General features: G+C 42.8%; 1 protein-coding gene across 6 annotated transcripts in view; it reads right to left on the reverse strand.

The window, feature by feature from the left end:
- LOC112557623 overlaps window positions 1-17,554 on the reverse strand; it is a 31,748-nt gene that overhangs the window by 10,329 nt on the left and 3,865 nt on the right. For 5 of the 6 annotated variants that reach the window (XM_025227799.1, XM_025227645.1, XM_025227960.1 and 2 more), the window contains exons 2-11: window positions 8,978-9,070; window positions 6,915-7,049; window positions 5,357-5,470; window positions 4,236-4,315; window positions 3,848-3,953; window positions 3,577-3,634; window positions 3,316-3,410; window positions 2,947-3,096; window positions 2,443-2,596; window positions 500-2,148 (exon numbers count right to left, since the gene is read on the reverse strand). In XM_025227799.1, the coding sequence (XP_025083584.1) occupies window positions 500-2,148; window positions 2,443-2,596; window positions 2,947-3,096; window positions 3,316-3,410; window positions 3,577-3,634; window positions 3,848-3,953; window positions 4,236-4,315; window positions 5,357-5,470; window positions 6,915-7,049; window positions 8,978-9,070 (2,634 nt within the window). Of the gene's footprint in view, window positions 1-499; window positions 2,149-2,442; window positions 2,597-2,946; window positions 3,097-3,315; window positions 3,411-3,576; window positions 3,635-3,847; window positions 3,954-4,235; window positions 4,316-5,356; window positions 5,471-6,914; window positions 7,050-8,977; window positions 9,071-13,038; window positions 13,165-17,554 lie in introns of those variants that run through there. The other variant, XM_025227719.1, reaches the window with a different exon arrangement.

The following is a 17,554-nucleotide window of genomic DNA, read 5'->3' on the forward strand; positions in this document are numbered from 1 at the left end:
CGAGGAAGCAAAACTAAGAAAATAACTTTGACCAAGTCCTACTGACGCAGTTCAGCCACATGCCAAGGCATTCCAGACATCTTGTAAATGAAATGATGGGCAGACAGTCAAATAAGAACAGCAAAACTAAAAGGGAAAATAACTCACAAATAAGTATTGCAAATCATTAACTCACTTGAAATTGTTTTATGAATATGTTTTTTTTGTTCTTTATTTAGAATACTTATCTTTGCAATGTTTCTCAATCTTTACTTGACCTTGGTCACATACAAGATGCCTTAAATGAAATGACAAAACCCTTTTTAATTATCTCTAATTTTAAATTTCAGTTCTATACTTTAAAATAATAGATGTTTAACATTTAATTAATGTTTCAAAATAAAGCAATGAAAAAAATTCTTCTTCCTTGAAAAGTTAAGCAAATCAACCAGAGCTTTTATGGAGGCACAAGTTCAAGCCAACAAAGAAAATAATTGAATAAATGAAGTACTAAGCTCACCTGTGTATTTACTGAACGGGGAATGACCATGCTTTTGCTGATGAAATACTGAGCATAAGGATCAATGGTTCCACTGCCTGTCGAACTGGAGCTGTTGCGATCACTGCTGCCATATCCAGAATCCTTGTGCGATCCGAGAGAAATACTGTCAAAAGAGCTTTCAGCAGCCTTTGTGGCAAGAAGTCTCCCCATTAAGCTGTCAGACTCAAGACTGCTAGAGCTGTTATTGCTGCAAGAGGAGTTTGTGCGATGCACCCCTTGATGCTTGAGTCCTTGTTGCTTCAAGACAGATTCCACTTTCTGTCTGTCAATGTAGCTGCTCATATCCTCCTCAATCACATCACTATCACTCCCTCTTCTCTTGGATGTAGAATCCAATTTTGAGGAAGGCTTCTTCCTATCTGATTTTTTCGATGCATCTTTTTCACCTGATTTCTTCTCTTTAGGATCTTTTTTAGCCTTTTTCTTTGGCTTGTCTTCGGTCACCATTAGGCTGGAGATGCTCTGCTCTATGTGGCCCATGGATGCTGATGACTTTATCATGCTGCCCTGAGAAGAGACAGAAGTCTGACGAGAGTGGTACTGATGATGGGGATCAAGCTTCTGGTATTCTGGAGGTGGGGTACCAGGAGGAATAGACCGTTCATTCCCAACTAAAGTCAGGTTGCCCATGGAGGTCTGGCGAGTGATCTGTGCAACCTCTTGATGACCTGAACTTTGTCTCTGATGAGAAGGGACATCGACCACACCATTCTGGCCTTTATTCCGTGGTAAAGTGGCTAAACCTGACTGCACTGGTGAGTGACCATGACCATCAACAGCATCACAGTGACCATGACCTGTTGGCTTGGGTTTAAGAACCACATGCTGTCCATTGCTGGTAAGTTCACCTGTGCTTGCAACAGTCTTGTCTAAATGTCCAGCATAATTAGACTGTTGTCGAACATTGAACACTACAGGAGCTTTAGGATTCCCATGGTCATTTTCAGCCCTTTGTATTGGGTGAAAGTCAGCTTGAGACTGATGCAGGGTGAAATCTGGGGTGTGATTGTTCAAAGTTCTGCTGGGATCTACTTGGTATCGAATGATATCTACCCCACCCTTTTCCTTGGGACCAGCCCCATTCCGTTTGAAGTTCTCTCTGTGCTGAACATCAGGATTGTGCCTTGACATGTTTGGGGGCATTGGCAGTTGTGATGTGTCTAAGCCATTCATATAGGGTCGACGATACTGGTCTCCTCCTGAAAGTGTGTATGAAGCACAGTCATCGTTAGAAGGCCGACTGTCAGAGACAGTTTTGGTAATTCCACCTGGCAGCTCCCTTCCGGGACAGTTTCCTATAATTCCAGAGGGAGGAAGAGGAGATGATGCTCCTCCATGAAGAAGGCGATTTTTCTCATTTTTTCCCGTCACAGCTATCAAAAAGCTGGGCTGGCGAGCATGCTCACGACTCAGCCTCCCTGGAGAGTCTCGGCCTGAATCTGTCGATGAAGACCCATCAGAAGTGACAAAATGGTTATTTGAGGTGACATCCGCAGGTGCCTGTGGATCCATGTTTGAGGTGACTGAACGATGTGGGTTTAGCTGGATGCTTTTGATGCTCTCATGTGTGCGATTCAACCCACAGTCAATCTCATTGGAAGTCATAGCTGTAAGAGACAACCAACTATTCATTATGGTGGAATAAAACATGATATCAAAGTTTCAACCAACAGATATCTAAGCAATTAATTTCACTTAACACAAATTATTGCTTTAATTTCTTTTTAAAGTTTTATTTGATGTCTCTTCATAATCAAGATCTAGATAAATGATAACAAAAAACCTTTAAGAATAAGCATTTTATTACTCTTGCCTGTTGTGTTTTTCGGCTTGAGAGTAAGCCAAGATCAATTTTTAACATTTGATGTTTTAAGTCTCAGTATCAAGAATGTTAAAAGTACCTGGAACTGGAGCATAACCAGGGGCCATAACTCGCTTATGAGGCGCTGTGTCCACAGGGACAGGACTGGCACCAGGGTTAGCATAGAGAAGGAGAAGTGGCTGGAAGCGCCCTTTACTGCATTTCTCCACAACATTTTCCCATTGTGGGCCGATCTGATGTTTCAAATAAGGGAATAAGTCAAGTTTCTGTATGATCCATAATCATGTAATGTTAATCAAATGACTGATCTGGGGTTATACAAACTCTTAGCTTTTAAGCTAATCAAGTGCCAGATGTAGAAAAATAAATGAAATTAGAATATGTGCAAAGAGAGAAGCAGTAAACAAAACAGAAAAAAAGACAATGCTTTTGTTTCTCTAAGTTTTTCTATGACAATTTTTAAAAAATACAGCAACCACAAATCTTTCAACATAAGCTGCAATGTCAATTAAAAAAGAAAATTACTGGAAAAGGTTAGAAACAAAAAATAAATGGCATTATCACCTAAAATCAGTTTTCTTACCTCTCGAACAGTGGCATCATCAAAATACACCCATGTGCGCAATTTGGAGTGGAAAACAAAAGTGGAGTAGTGTTTTCCATAGTAACAAACTACTGCCACAAGTTGCAATCGTGGGAGACACCTGATGTCAGGCATCACACAATGGAACATCTGGAAAAGGGGGATAAATTCTTCCTACAATTTAGGAGTTAAACTATGAGACAAACTATAAGGTATATTGGCATAAATCAGGAACTTTTCAGCTTTTCACAAATCCACACAAAGCGTTACAAGTGCAATAACTTCAACAACTTTAACTTTTCATGTATAAAGAATAGGTAACGAACTAATGAAGTATAGAACGATGTGAGATGGCAAAACAAATCTCACATCTTGTAAGTGGATAATTGTGCCCAAACAGCTTGCAACTTCTGTTGTCATTTCAGTGGAAGGGCGATCAGAATCCCACACAAGTCCCACGCTCACTGGAAACAAAAATAATGGGTATGTCTACTTTAAACTGTCCTCTGCTGCGATCTTTTTTTCATAATTAACCAAATTGACTTCAAGCATCAGGTTGTAAAAATTCACACAATTTATGTTTGGCAATCATTTACAACAACAAAAATAGTTTAGTTAAGTATAACTTACCAACATCGGGAACATTGAGAAGAGTCCTCTGCTTCTGAATCTGTCGTCCACACATGGCCTGGTCACAGAACAGTTTCATTTTTAATCATTGCTCAATAAATCATTAAGCGCATTCCCTATATCTTGAGTTAAAAAAACACTTGAAGCCGCATTTCAATTTAAATAAATGTCCTGTTTCAGTTTTTTAAAGCAAAATATGCATTATAAATTAGGCCATGGATGTGATTTAATAATTCTATCTGATTTTGTCATCAGTTCTGTTTATTCTTACTGGGCAGTCACGAACATCCCCCATCGACGCAGCTTTGCGAAGGAGCAGTCCAAACCGGTCAGGATGAAGCATATCACCGGACTCCTGCATCATCCGTGTTTGTGCACTGGAAAGACCAAACCATAAAAATATAAGGTTTTTTTCAAAAATCACATAAAACAAATTACCAACAAAAGCAGTCATCACTTAGTAAATGCCCAAAGAAGTCATAAAACTCCAGAAGTCACATTGGAAAAGTCTCAGTATTCAGACGACAGTAAGCCCGTTGTCTGGTGACAACAATGTGCCGTCATTTATTCAATGTGTTTGCATGCTCAGTCGGCAACTGTTCAATCAAAAGTATGCTGTAAGTCACATTGATAAACATTAATTTCCTCAAAAAACTCACACGAGAGCTGAAGCAGACACATAGTGAACCATCTCACTGAACTTGAGTGGACTAGAGCTGGCTCCACATGGGCACACCACCTGTATTAAAGTACACAAAAATTCTCACAATGTCACCCCATCAACATTTCAAATCAGACAGTTCCTTATAACTAGTTCTTACAATGTATGTACACGAACATATCTGCCATTCATAACAGACTCTAAAGAAAAGGATACACGAGTACATTATAAATGTTTTATGTCTGCCTTCCATGTAAAGCATTTTTCAGACTGTTGACAACACATTTTACTCTTCCAATGTTGTACTCTTTTGTGCCAGATATTTGAAGTACAGCTACTGAAGTATTATATTATATGTGATGGTGAGAGAGAAAGGGGCATGGGAAATGAATAGAGTGGAGGAAGAAGAGGAAGGCAGAAAAGCTGAAAGAGATCCTGGACATAATAAGTGCAAACAGGTAAATGTTTATTCCTTTGCAGTGATCTTGGAAGAATAATGAGGAAAAAAACCTCCTTGATACAATAAGGTAAGTGAGACTGCAAAACCTCTCTATTAGCGCAAAACAACAGCCATCCCACCGTCACCACAAGGGAAAACTATATTCAGCTTGCCCGGTGATATTTGACCGGCTTCTACATCCACCGGCACACAGCCAGCCGGCTGTTGCCAAGACGACAACAAAACTGTCCCAGTCGGTCCTGGGCTGTTGAGCGCTGCTTTCTGAAGGAGTAACGGCTGGCTTCCGGCTGCAGTAATGGCTGGACAACTTGACGGATGGTTTAGCAAGAGCCATTTAGTGATGCAATCCCCTCCCTACCAACCCCAGACGTTAAAAAAACGAACACAAAAGAAAAGCTAGGAAAACGAAGAAATCAAAAGGAGGGGGTCAGGAGGGAACGATGATAAATGAGGGGTTAAGTGTGGGAGTGACTGGTTATAATCAAACTATATTCTTCCATAGTGTCGCTGGTTGTTGTTTTGTTGTTTTTTTTTGAGGGGGGGGGGATGGGGGAATAACGGGCAGCAACTGTTTTGTTGCAAAAGAGAAATAAGCGTTAGTAGATGATCTGACCACTAATAAACAACTGATAAATTATCTCAGTCGAACCCTTGTGTACCTTTTCATGAACGTTCATGGCGAACTTCTGGTGCGGGAGGCAGTGGGGAGCGGTGCAGGCGTCCTCGCTGTAGCTGCTGGCGATGTGGAAGTGGATTCGACGTAGGATGTTCTCCTGTCCGCCAAAAAGAATTGACTTATTTAACATTTCCTATTCCCTTTCACACACACAAACACGTATACACATGTATCCACGCACACAGCTTTATCGCACTCTTTCACACGCATGCGTGCACTCTTCTCCATCCCCCTCCACTCCCCCCATTTTATCACAGGTTTCAGCTGGGACCATAAAATGCATGAGTTATTAATAATCGTATTTTGAAAGGATGACTTTTAAAGAAAACATTTACAGCCTAGAAGTTTCATCACACCCTTCTCCTCCCCTCCCGACTGTCGTGAGGTCTGAGCTGTGACATTTATCCTCCACTGCTATAGGGCAAACGCACTTCACTTTATTTACACACCCCCTGGAGAAGCAGCAGTCGAAATGTCAGTTAATGCCACCAACATCATATGTTGGCATGCCACCTGCCATGACCCTGATCATATAACACACGCAGGCATCAGGTGGGTCACAGCAGCCAGGTAAGTGACAGTTGTGTCACAAACCACCCGAACTGTCACCGTGTACATGTACCTGCTTCCCTAACACATAAGACCACAGCGGTGTCCGTCCCCTGCCAACAGTTTCCTAATTACATTTTCCACCAAACACGCTGCCATTCATATTGTTTATATGTTTATAAATATACTGCACTTTGTTCTGTAAACTGTCGTAGAGACATTTGCTCTTACATAGATAAGAACGCTATTAATATAAAGCCTAAAACGATTTTTTTCCCACCTCAAATTTATACTGTCTTCCGTCTCTCGGAAGATTAAATAAACTTTTGACACCGAAGTTCCTCTTTCACACCTGCGTTTGATAATGTGTGCGTGCTTCGTTAGTTTATTTACATACCTGACTGCTGTAAATATGAACTTAATTAGTCACCCAAATGACCTTACTGTAAGTGTTTATTAAGGTGCATATTAATTACAATCGGGGTTTCTTATACAAGGAAAAAAAATCGGGCAGCTCGGATCGAATGTAAATTAACCGCATCTTCCTTATTCCACCTTACTATGGGACAAGGGATTTTTTTTTTTTTTTAGTGATTTCGGCGCGTGTCTGTCATGGCGGTCACTCGACTGTCACTATCACAAACTTTCCGCACCCACCATCTTCTCAATTCCCACCCTGCAATAAAATGTACCCAACATTACATTCATTCTTTCTGGTAAATAACCGATTATACCGCGAGGAATAAACGCACACATATCGACCTGCAGCACGGGCCCGAGTGTGTAAACATGTCGCCAGCAGCAGACGATCTCGTGCTACTCCCGAAAGTAGTGCGGCCTCGGCCAACCAGCACGCGCACTGGCGACCCTCCGCCCCCAACGCCCCAGCCGCCCCGAGATGAAAGGTTGGCGACGGCGTTGCCAGTGGTTACGTACGTCAAGCGAGGGGGAAGGGGGAGATGGGGAGGGTGGGGACGCAGACGACAACTTACGAAACATTCAGCAGCATCGTCCATGTGGCCCAACTGGAAGCGATGCTGATTGGCGAAGGTCTCTGCCAGCGCCTTGCGCAGTGCGTCAGGATGTAGTGCGGCCTTGTCACTGTACTGGAACTGCGTGAAGATCACCTGCACAGGACGACACACCTGTAACTTGTATGCACCATGACTGGCAAGATAAATGCAAAACTTGATGATGATGATAACGGTAAAACTATGAGATATGCCGATTGTGTGTTTGTGTGTGTGAATATTCGGACAATGTTTTTCCAAGTGTACTCGTTTACTTTCCTCTTGAAAAGAATTCTTGTACAACAGTGTTATTAAACGGGTTTACAGAACTCCTTTCATGAAAGGTACCAAGTGATCTTATTCCAGTTAGGGCGCGTGGGCGCATACACGCGTGTGTTCTTGCATATGGTATATATATATTTAGTAACAAAGGAACAGGATTGCTGTATGTGTTCTCGCAGTGACACCGTGCCTACAGGCGATCTGGCTGGTTCTCAAAAACTTGGGGTTTTTTTTTTTGTCCACATCGACAACCAACGGCCCTCTTTGTCACGGTGACCTGAGGTAACAAACCGCCATGTCACAGAGGATCCATCTTACTTGGCACCCACTCAAGCCTCGGACTGCACACGGGAGAGGGGGAGAGAGTGGAGGCGGGGGATCTCCCCCACCCTCCCCTTTGCCTGCTTCCTGCTTTTGATCAGAGTTTTTTTTTCTGCACTCCCATTACTCCTAACTGTACTCCTGCTATTACACAACTGTCAAAGGAGAAGAGCTATGACAAATCGTTCTCCTTGTTGGCTCATTGACCTGTTGTCGGCTGAGCCGCTGAACATAGGGGAAGTTCTAAGAGACCACATTTAAACCCTCTGCTTCCCATTGTATCAGTGTATTCGGATTTGAACCAAAAAGCACCGGGACTTCAGTTGACACCTACAAAGTAGGCACGTGTCCAGCTGAAATCACTCTGCAGCCCACCTGGTTAGTGCGAATTTCAGGGAAACTTTAGTCCGGGTCTCACGATTTGATTCTCCTCCTTTGTCTTCATGTTGCAGCAACAAGGATCAATTCCTTCCCCTCTGGCGGGTTAACAAGGTGTCGCCTGTCGTCGGTCCAGCACACCCAGCATTAAAACGGTCACAAAAGTTAAGGAAGATGGAGCACTGCACGAAGACAACTTGATTTTCCTGAAGCCAAACAGCGCCTGATTGGTCATTAAGCTCCAGGACTATTGCTAATAGGCGGTCACGTGTCATGACCTTTGCCTGTTATAACTCGACTCCGAGCTGTCTTACAGCCATGTGTATATGTTGATAACACTGTCAGGAAGTGTGTCTGAGCCAGCAGTTAAGTGTCTCGGTAAACAGGTGCCGCCACGCACAGAAAAAAACATCATGCCCGAGCCAAGCTCTGAACCTGTGACAAAATCCTCACTGTAGGGGTGAGAGGCGCTAACCGTTGCGCAATCGGACCGTGGGTATCTGGACCTATATGATGTGCATTAACGTAACCATAACAGCACTACACAAATTCTGGAGGGGGGAGGGGGAATGAGTTGTGAAGTAGACCTTGCAACCGAAACTAAAGATTATCCTTCAAGAAAACCATTCTGGAATGTTCTATCCAAGTAGTCTTCCAGCTGAGTATAGCGCCACAGAACAATGCACAATATTCTTTCACCGCCTGCTCAGGTCAAGAAAGGCCATCAATCCACCCTAATCACCCTTTACTGACCCCTGACCAGATTCTAGAGATTACAAATCGTATTGAGAAATTCTGTTACTCAACAATCCTGTCTACCTGTCCATAGACCACAAGCGCGCGACAGCAATCAGTATTTACTCCGCTGTGATGACTACCACTGATTAGTTTACTATTTACTGCACACTATGCTTGTCAGCTAGGATCTACCCCACCAACACAAAGTTGGCCGCCAGGAGCAGTTGCCTGTGATTTATATCTCGGACTGCCGGGTACTGGCTTGGAGCTCGGCAGCAAAATACGACTCGGGTGGAAAATAAACACCGAGAGTAATTGATTGTTACCTTGAGTGCACAGAAAATGCACGAATTGCCCATGCAGGTATGGCCCAGCATGCGCCGGTAACTCCGTCGAAACACATCCAGGTGCCACAGAACCTGCAACATATGAATAGTAGTTCAGATTAACAAACAGCAAAACATTTTAAACCCACACAAACTAATAAATATTTTTCTCAGCGTTCCAGAGTGGTGGCTGATGTTGTCAAACAAAGGAACTCATGCCAGTCAATTTTTTAAAATCTGTTTTCTGTGAGATATTACAGAAAACAGAATTTTTTGTGTCAGTTGGAATGTTCAATAAAAGTTCTTAGTAATCTATAAGTAAAGCTGTATATGTTAGAAAAATAACTAGGTGTCAACTGAGTGTCTTTAAACAGGAGCAGTACAGATCAGTGACTCGACAGTAAAATTCTCACGACTAATAAGCACAGCCCTCGTGTAAGTACTGGAAATTGTCTCTTGCATGTTGACTTGAATAAGATATCTGTACAAATATTGTAGCCATATCTGTAACCGCCATATTGAGGCTGGTGGAGAGGGAGATGAGGCAACGCATGATGCAGGAGAGTGACAACTGTTCACCACCCCGCTCCACTGCTCCCTCCATCCCTCAGTTTGCTGTAGCTTTGGCCGGGAGCCCACTGGGATGGTGGTGCTTGCCAGCTGTTGCCGGTGGCCTCGAGCAGACCTCGCCGTCAGCCAGTCAAAAAAAAAAAAAGAAAAAGAGGGGGGGGAGGGAGCTGGAGGAAAAAGGATGGAAGGTGGGGGGCAGGTGTCAATTAGTTTGCTCCCTTTCCAACAGGCACTATTTTTTTTTTCGCCCAGCTTCATCACCTATTCTTCTCCGATAGGGTTCATTAATTCACCTGAAGACCTCCATCACGTGATAGTGCATGCGTGACCGCTTTACCTTTTTACATAAGAAGTATCTTTTGTTTTGCGATGTTTTTGTAAGAGAAATAACACAGGCGGCAAGAAAGTCGAAATATTTTTACATTTGTCATGTTTGAAAATATTGAAGCCAACAGACACAAGACATGGTTTGTGAACTTGTGCAAGCTTTTGTTTGTGGTCCTTAAGTCTTTGTCCAGACAATTTCTATTCTCGACTGCTTGAAATTACTGTGAAGTACTCGCTACAGCCATGCCACCCGTCTGTTGTGGCATCAAGGCAATAAACAACTAGGACTTTTGCCTTTATCAAAATTGTTAGAAAAAGAAAAAGAAGAAGAAAAAAAAAGGTCGCAGAATGATATTGCAATGCATTTACTGGAAACCTCCCACAAATCCCAGACATTCATGTTTTCGCTCTCTTCGCTTTACTTCATGCTCTTCATCGTGAATCAATACACAACAAGGAAGATGAAGACTGTGCCGAGGGTGGGCCTGTCTGTAACCTGATAAACATCTGGTTATCGTCGACTCTTCTTTGCAACACAAGAATTCTTCACGCTCTTATTTGTGTTCCTGACCCGGCGGTTCTGTAGTAATATCTTCCCTTACATACCCGTGTTTAAAAAGGAAGCAATTTTTATTAATATTTTACCAACACATTATCATGTTATAAAAATAATTACAACAGGAAGAAGTCTCTCACAAGCACGCACGCATGCAATCCGGCAGAAGTTGGTTATTCCTAGACAATATTTTTAGTGACCACCCGAAATTTATCTTACTTCCTGTAATTTTATACACCCATCGTTAAAAATAATAAAGATTTTTTTTTTTATTGAGTGCCGTTCTCTCAATGTTACAAACAAAGATAATAAAAACAGTATAGCAATATTCTCCTATCTCCAAGCCCACATTTCAAACATTTCATTTCAAAACTTCTGTCTTCATGGCCGGTAGGCATTAATTAAGTGTGGATTGCCGAGGATGTCCCAGCCTGACATCAGGTTTTCACACAACACATCTCTTTCGCTTCAGCAACATCGCGAGCTGCTGCTACACCATGTGTTTGGCGACAGCTGCTGCTGCTGTCACGTGGGCCACCCGATATCTTTATTCTTCCTGCCACTCTAGTCCTCCACACACGGCCAGGCTGTCGATTTCCACTTCGATTTTCCGTCAGAAGCGAGTTGTTATCAATAAGCATCCTGCTTAGCGTTTGAAAAATTAAACGCAGGGTGGTTCTGCCTTGAGGTGAATCTGACTCACCCGACCCTAGGTATACTTCCCACGTGTGTCATAGTTAAACAAATATAGTTCATGGAAAGTTTAGTGACAGAGCGAGCACTAAATATGTTCTTGCAAAGGATTCGGGGAGTGGGGAAATAGAAATGAAGCATCTGTATGTACTCTTGCTGTGTGACATTCACAGCAATGTCTTTTGTCACTAATACCTGACTGCTCACCTGCGTAGGGGGCGCTCGATAGCCAGGACTTTGAACACCTGCCAGGTTCATGTCGGCAGCAGAACAATAAGCTCATTTATAAAATAACATTTAATGCTTTGTTTGCAGCTCTGCGCAGTGCTGTTTAAAAGCAGACGGGGAGAGTTACCCAGCTTTTAAAATCGTTCATTAGTGCTTTACCCGAGATTATATGTACCTTGCCTGGAGCGACTGAGAACTGCTCACACAAGAACAACAAGAAGAAAAAAAAAACCTGGATGCTTAAAGTGCGGTGCTCTGCTTCGACACAGGTCAATGCAAAGCGGTGGGAGGAAAAGAAGAAAAGCCGATTGAGAACACTGTGAAAGAAGACTGTTATTATTAAAGCTAACACTACAGCGCTCGATCAAATACATCGACCTGTCTCCAGCGCTCGGCATGTTAGTGTAACAGTGATCAGACACAATGTCCCGGCCCGGGGTCTGGCAGTGTAGCCACGTGTAATGATGTCTCACTTCAGACCTCGCCACCATCGTGTGGACTGACGTGTTTATGTCAACATGTCCTTCTTTCGATTAGCCTCTCTTCCCTCCTCCTCCTCCCCACACTTTAGCCCCGGGCTGTTTAAAGTATCTGCGTAGTTCTTTCATCTCCAACTTTGCATTTTGCGAGGCATCATTGCTGTAGATTAATGGATCATACTGTTTCTTAAGCCCTCGCGCATTAAGGGAGGAGAATATGACGCGCGCCATAAACGCATGACGCACACTCACGTCAGATGAAACATAGACTAACACGAGTTTATCTCATTTAAATCAGGTGAGCAGAAACTACAAACATTTTCTTACTGCAGCCTGGAGGGCACATCATTGATAAATGGGACTTTCGACCTTTGAGGTCAATAAACCCAAGGCTGCTTTTGAAGTAGCAGACGATTTGGTAGAATTTGGTCGTTTTCGGTAGATTGGTTATTATTTGGGAGGAGGGAGAGAGCAATCACGTGACTACTTCCCTGTCTGCACTGAATGACTGTTGGAGCCAGTCGAGCATGAAGCACAAGCGTTCTCCATTAGTCTGCGGTCATTACATCTCCTCCTCCCAATTCACCGAATCAGAGACACGGGCAGTCAAGTACTAATCGAACTCGGAGCTCCATTAAATTCATTTCAGTCGAACATTGGCTACAGACGCTATGCCTGGTCTTGACCATCCAAAGTACCGGATGGTGTATGTCCTGATAGCACCTACCCTTCTATTTCTGTTCCTCCCACCCACATACACGCACAAAGAGTCAGATTCTCATCTATCTCCTATATTCACATGAATCACCCTCTGGTCAACTTTAATTGCATATTTATTGTCAGGACATTTGTTATATCTTGTACCCAATTCTCCCCTCCCCCAAGTCTTTAAAACATTTTACTCACGAATATGCAAGGTCTAATTTAGTGACAACTCAATTTTTTTCTAAGGTATACACAAGGCTACAGAACTGTTCCATAGTACACAACTGACGGGTGGGCGCTAAGTACCTGTGCTACCACATTTAATCGTATTTCAACCAACACTTTGACGAAGGACGTGCATGCATTCTTTAAAGGAAAAAAGCGAGCGATCGAACAGTGCAGGGTAGCATTACACTGTGTATTGTACACACCATCATGCAGACAAAACACTTCAACGAGATGCAGAATATCAAAATAACAACAACAAAAAATAATATACCAACCAGAAAATGTCTGTTTAGCATAGTGCGAAAATTCAGTATTAGCCACAACAATTCTCGCTGAAATTCACCGGGTACTCTACACGGGTGCGTGCTGCGGCGTCACTGTAACGGGATCAGTCCACCCAACGCTCACAACCGACGCAGGAAATGGAAGATCAAGGTCCTCTTACCTGGCAACAACAGGGTCGCACATGTAGGACACGCCACTCGGCGCACCATCTCGCCATTGTTACTTTATGCTGTGCAACAAATTTACGCCTTCATCTCAGGTGTACACGATCGAGGCCAAAAAGAAAAAAGGAAAAGAACGAAAATGCACAGTTCACTATATTCCAGGTAATGTCTAGGGTGGCACTGTAACATTTCCATTCTCGGCTTCATCTCCTCCTTCCAACTACGTCTAAACTGTAGAAGCTGAGACAGCCGCATGGTGTTTCTTAAATTTAAATAAACAGATATTTTCCTCTAATCTTTAAATAGCAACCCTTTTAATAAAAACGAGAAAACAATATAATTTAACGCTACCTAAGAGGCAGTAAAATAGCCAAGAATTAGGGCGACCAGGCCAAGAAGAGCGAAATGCGGCCTAGTCCTTGATCCATCTTCATTTTGTAAAAGACAAATCAATGAGAGAATTAAAGGACACCAACAACTGCTGTTAATTAAAAATATGCTGGCATAAAGATAAACCGGGCAAAGACCTTAATTGTTCCGGGGGATAAAGCATCTTAGTAGAGGCCGTGCTTATGAAGCGGGAGGAAATCGTTTCCCTAGGGGCATATTGGAAAACTCTAGAAAAAGCATCTCATTTTCGTGGTGACAATGCAATGTCCAGAACCCGGAGACACCACTTCACGGTTCTTTATCCCAGGGCATTCTTCCCACACCTGAAATGGGAACTAGGACTTCAGGGGCAAAACAACATCTGCAGAGTCTGCACACTGCTTCATAGCTTCGGAAACAAGAGGCTTGTCCATGAGTTCCAAGTGTTAGACCAGGGCAATGACTTACCCTCGCTTCTTAACTATGACCCTAGGGGTGAACTAGACCCTTTTACACGGGTTTTAACTTTTATAAATATGTAAATTGGAAAATAATCTGATACCAACGCGTACAATGTTGTCTAATGAGCATCTTAATTTTTTTTTAATATTCAGGCGCCGCTCCCTTGAGGTTCCCCGGGGTCATCGCCTAAACATACCCCTACACACCACCACCACCAAACTTCTAGCGGGACGCCACAGGTGAGAGGGTCAAAAGGCTGTCAACCGGGTGGGAAACTAGCAAAAGCAACCTACAGATCTCCACAGGTGGGGTATGTGACGGTTGAAAAAAGTGCACAACAGCTTTTTCATGCTTCTGAAGCACCCCTTGACTGATAATAAGACGGAAATGCGATCTAGCTAGAGAACGGTCTCTACTGTTCAAGCGCCGCGGGGCTTTTGTACCCGAAAATAAAACATCCATTTAAATCAGAAATAAACCTAAGGATATCGATTCTATAAACCCCCAAACCCTCTTGAAAAACTCTAACCCAGTTTAACATTTTAAAATAGTTAACCATTCAGATTCAAACAAAATCTGAAGCGACGGAGTCTTTTTAGCATATGAGAGGAAGACAGCCCACGGCCATCAGCACTGTACCGGGTGGGAGTTGGGGTGGAGGTAGAGGTGGGCCAAAACCTTCGAACTCATTTTTCACCGAGACCAACAACAGTCAACCTGGTCGGCTTGGTTCACACGACAACAACCCACCTCTCACCACCCCACACCCCAACCCTCCATCCCAAATTCACCTGTTACCCCGGCGACCTCTTTCAGACCTTCGGCTTGACGCGGAGCACGCGCCGCGACCTCTCTCTGTCAGGGGTCAAGGATGCTATAGGGTCAGGTGGAGGTGCGGGACACGCTTGTCGGCCTGCAAATCTCGATGGCGACTTGGGTTCCTCGAGCACAATGCACGCGGCTGAGTCAACCTGCAGCCGCCCACGCCCGTCCTACCTGTTCTCCCCATCCTCCCCCCTCAAACCACCACCACTAGCGCGGTCCTGACGAGGTTCTCCGGCCAATCACATCACAAAGTTCAGTGTGCCAGCTTTTCAGGAAGGAAGACTTCACACAACAAAGTATTGGCTAGACGTTCTGGTGATCTGTCAAGTGTTCACTCAACAGGTCATCACGAGATGATCTGAACAATTACAAGTGTTCTTCCCTCTGTGCTATATCTTGTGCTCAGACCTGAAGTTCCTGTCGACCATCACTGCTTATCCACCACTAAGCACTATCTCCCTATCATTAAAAAGTTTCAGTTGCTCAAGTTGGACAATTAATCAGGTGAGTGAAGAATCGTTAAGAGATGAAGCCAGTCTTTGAAGTCCATTCCCAGTGGATCAGAGTTCTTAAGACCCCGGCTGCTCAAAGAAATTTCCAAGAAACTACATCACTGTCCTGTACAAGACCAATATAAAAGGTGGGCCCACCAGAGAGACAATGATGATAAGGGGCCTCCTGACATTTAAACAAGCAGAAAGGGGACCAACCACTAGAGTGACTAGACTGATAACCCCTAGAGATGTTGTGCTTCAGTTATCACTAACCATGGTGGTGGATCCCTGAAAACAATTGGTACTGCCCTCAGAGTGTGACCCTAGACAGGGCTAGGGGTTGTGTGACTGTCTAAATAAATCACCTGTCAGGATAAATACACCTATTCTTGAAGAAAGTACTTATTTTCTTCTCATTAAAGAATTCAGAAAAGCAACATGATGGCCACATTTTAATTAAAGACATTCACAGACCAGGAAAAACTTATAATTAATAATAATTATCACCAGAGAACTTACACAGCACTGTTCCCCATCAAAAAGTCTTGACTCACAGGGTTTATAAAACCTACTTTTACTAACTGAAAAATGTTCTATGCACCACTACCATTCTCCTAAAAATTACATAAACAGCACAGACATGTATCGACAGTCTAAGGAAAGGAATCATAGTAGACACCCTTACGCAATGAGCACAGTAGTACAAATGAGTTATCTTTTTCATGATTTGATAAACTAGTTTGCTGTCATTCAGTTGTGAAATTTCTGAAAGAAGACCTAGTCAGTGTTCATGACGAACTTTCATTTCTACTAAACTTTTTTTAAAATTAGTTTCATCAGAGCCAACCACTTCCACACCATGCAAAAATATTAAAAGATAAGCGCCTATGAAAGTGTGTTTAATTTTGTCTCTAAACACCTGAGTCACATGACGAAGTTATCAAGATGACCTCAAGCTGAGATAATTTAAAAACAAAAATAAGACTATCATGTGGCCATCTCCATAGTTTCACTCAACACTGAGCAGGTCACTGGTTTAGTGTGCCTCTGGTCTTGGGCTGGAAAATTGTCCCTGCCTTCCTGATTCTGAAGTGCATTGCAAGGAAAGAGCAGGGATTCACCTTTCACTAGCAATGCCACAGAACATCCACACAGGCTTTTGATACAGTAAGTCCTAAGTGTGACTAGTTATCCTGCAATGTTTGGTGAAAGCACACAAGGCAACAGTCGGTAGATTTACACAGTCCTCAGCAAGTTAACCTCTTGTTTGCACCACTGCAGTTTACTTGTGACAAATGAGTGTTTGCATTCTTTTCTTCAGTACATACCAAAATTTTTTGGCTGGTTATTTAGACGTTTTGCAATGACAATGATTTTGTTCTTGGTTCGTAATATAATCTCCACAGATTCTCCAGGTGAGGGCTTAATTTCATGGTGGTTAGTGTCAATAAATTTAAATAATTCTGCTTCGTTGATTGTGCATACTGCTCAATAGTATGAGAGAATAAATCATGAAATGTTACTCATAATACATGTTAATCAAATCCAATGCATCTTACTGCACGAAGTTGACAACAGTTGTTTCTCCCAGGTGCATTGGAAGACCTTTGTGGAGAGAAGCAATGCTGTTGTGTCTGTCCACGAGTCAATATGGATTTGGACGTTGGGACTGGCGCCTGGTAATCTAGGTATCATTGTGTCGACCATGTTGATGTTATTGCCAAAGAACAACTGATGCTACATTGCCAACCCAGCTCTTCAACAGGTTAATCCACACTCTGCTTCTGAAGCTGTCCATGGCCAAATCTTTTTCAGCTTTCAAATGGTCTGTAAAAGAAGTGGTATGTGTTAATTGTAATTAACGATTTGAAAAAAAACAAACTAGCTGATTATTGTATATCTGGCACGATCATACAACATTTTTATGGAGCTGAAAGCACATTCGACCATATTTGCATTCCAAACATTCGCTAACTTTGGAGTGCAGGATGTTGCTTGGTACAACGTCTCGGCGACAAGATGATTTCGGCAGAATTTTCTCCTGTTGCTCGCTTTCAGTGGTAATAAAGCTAACTATGAAATGTTGTTTAGCTTATTATTTTGCACGGTCAGCCAGGTAAAAAGTAAGTATTTTAGGTTCTACTTTTTATGTAGAGAGGGGAGAGGGGAAAACTGGAAATATAATGTTTCTT

This window comes from Pomacea canaliculata, linkage group LG1, assembly GCF_003073045.1.
Source record: "Pomacea canaliculata isolate SZHN2017 linkage group LG1, ASM307304v1, whole genome shotgun sequence".
In the NCBI taxonomy this organism is placed as follows: Eukaryota; Metazoa; Mollusca; class Gastropoda; order Architaenioglossa; family Ampullariidae; genus Pomacea; species Pomacea canaliculata.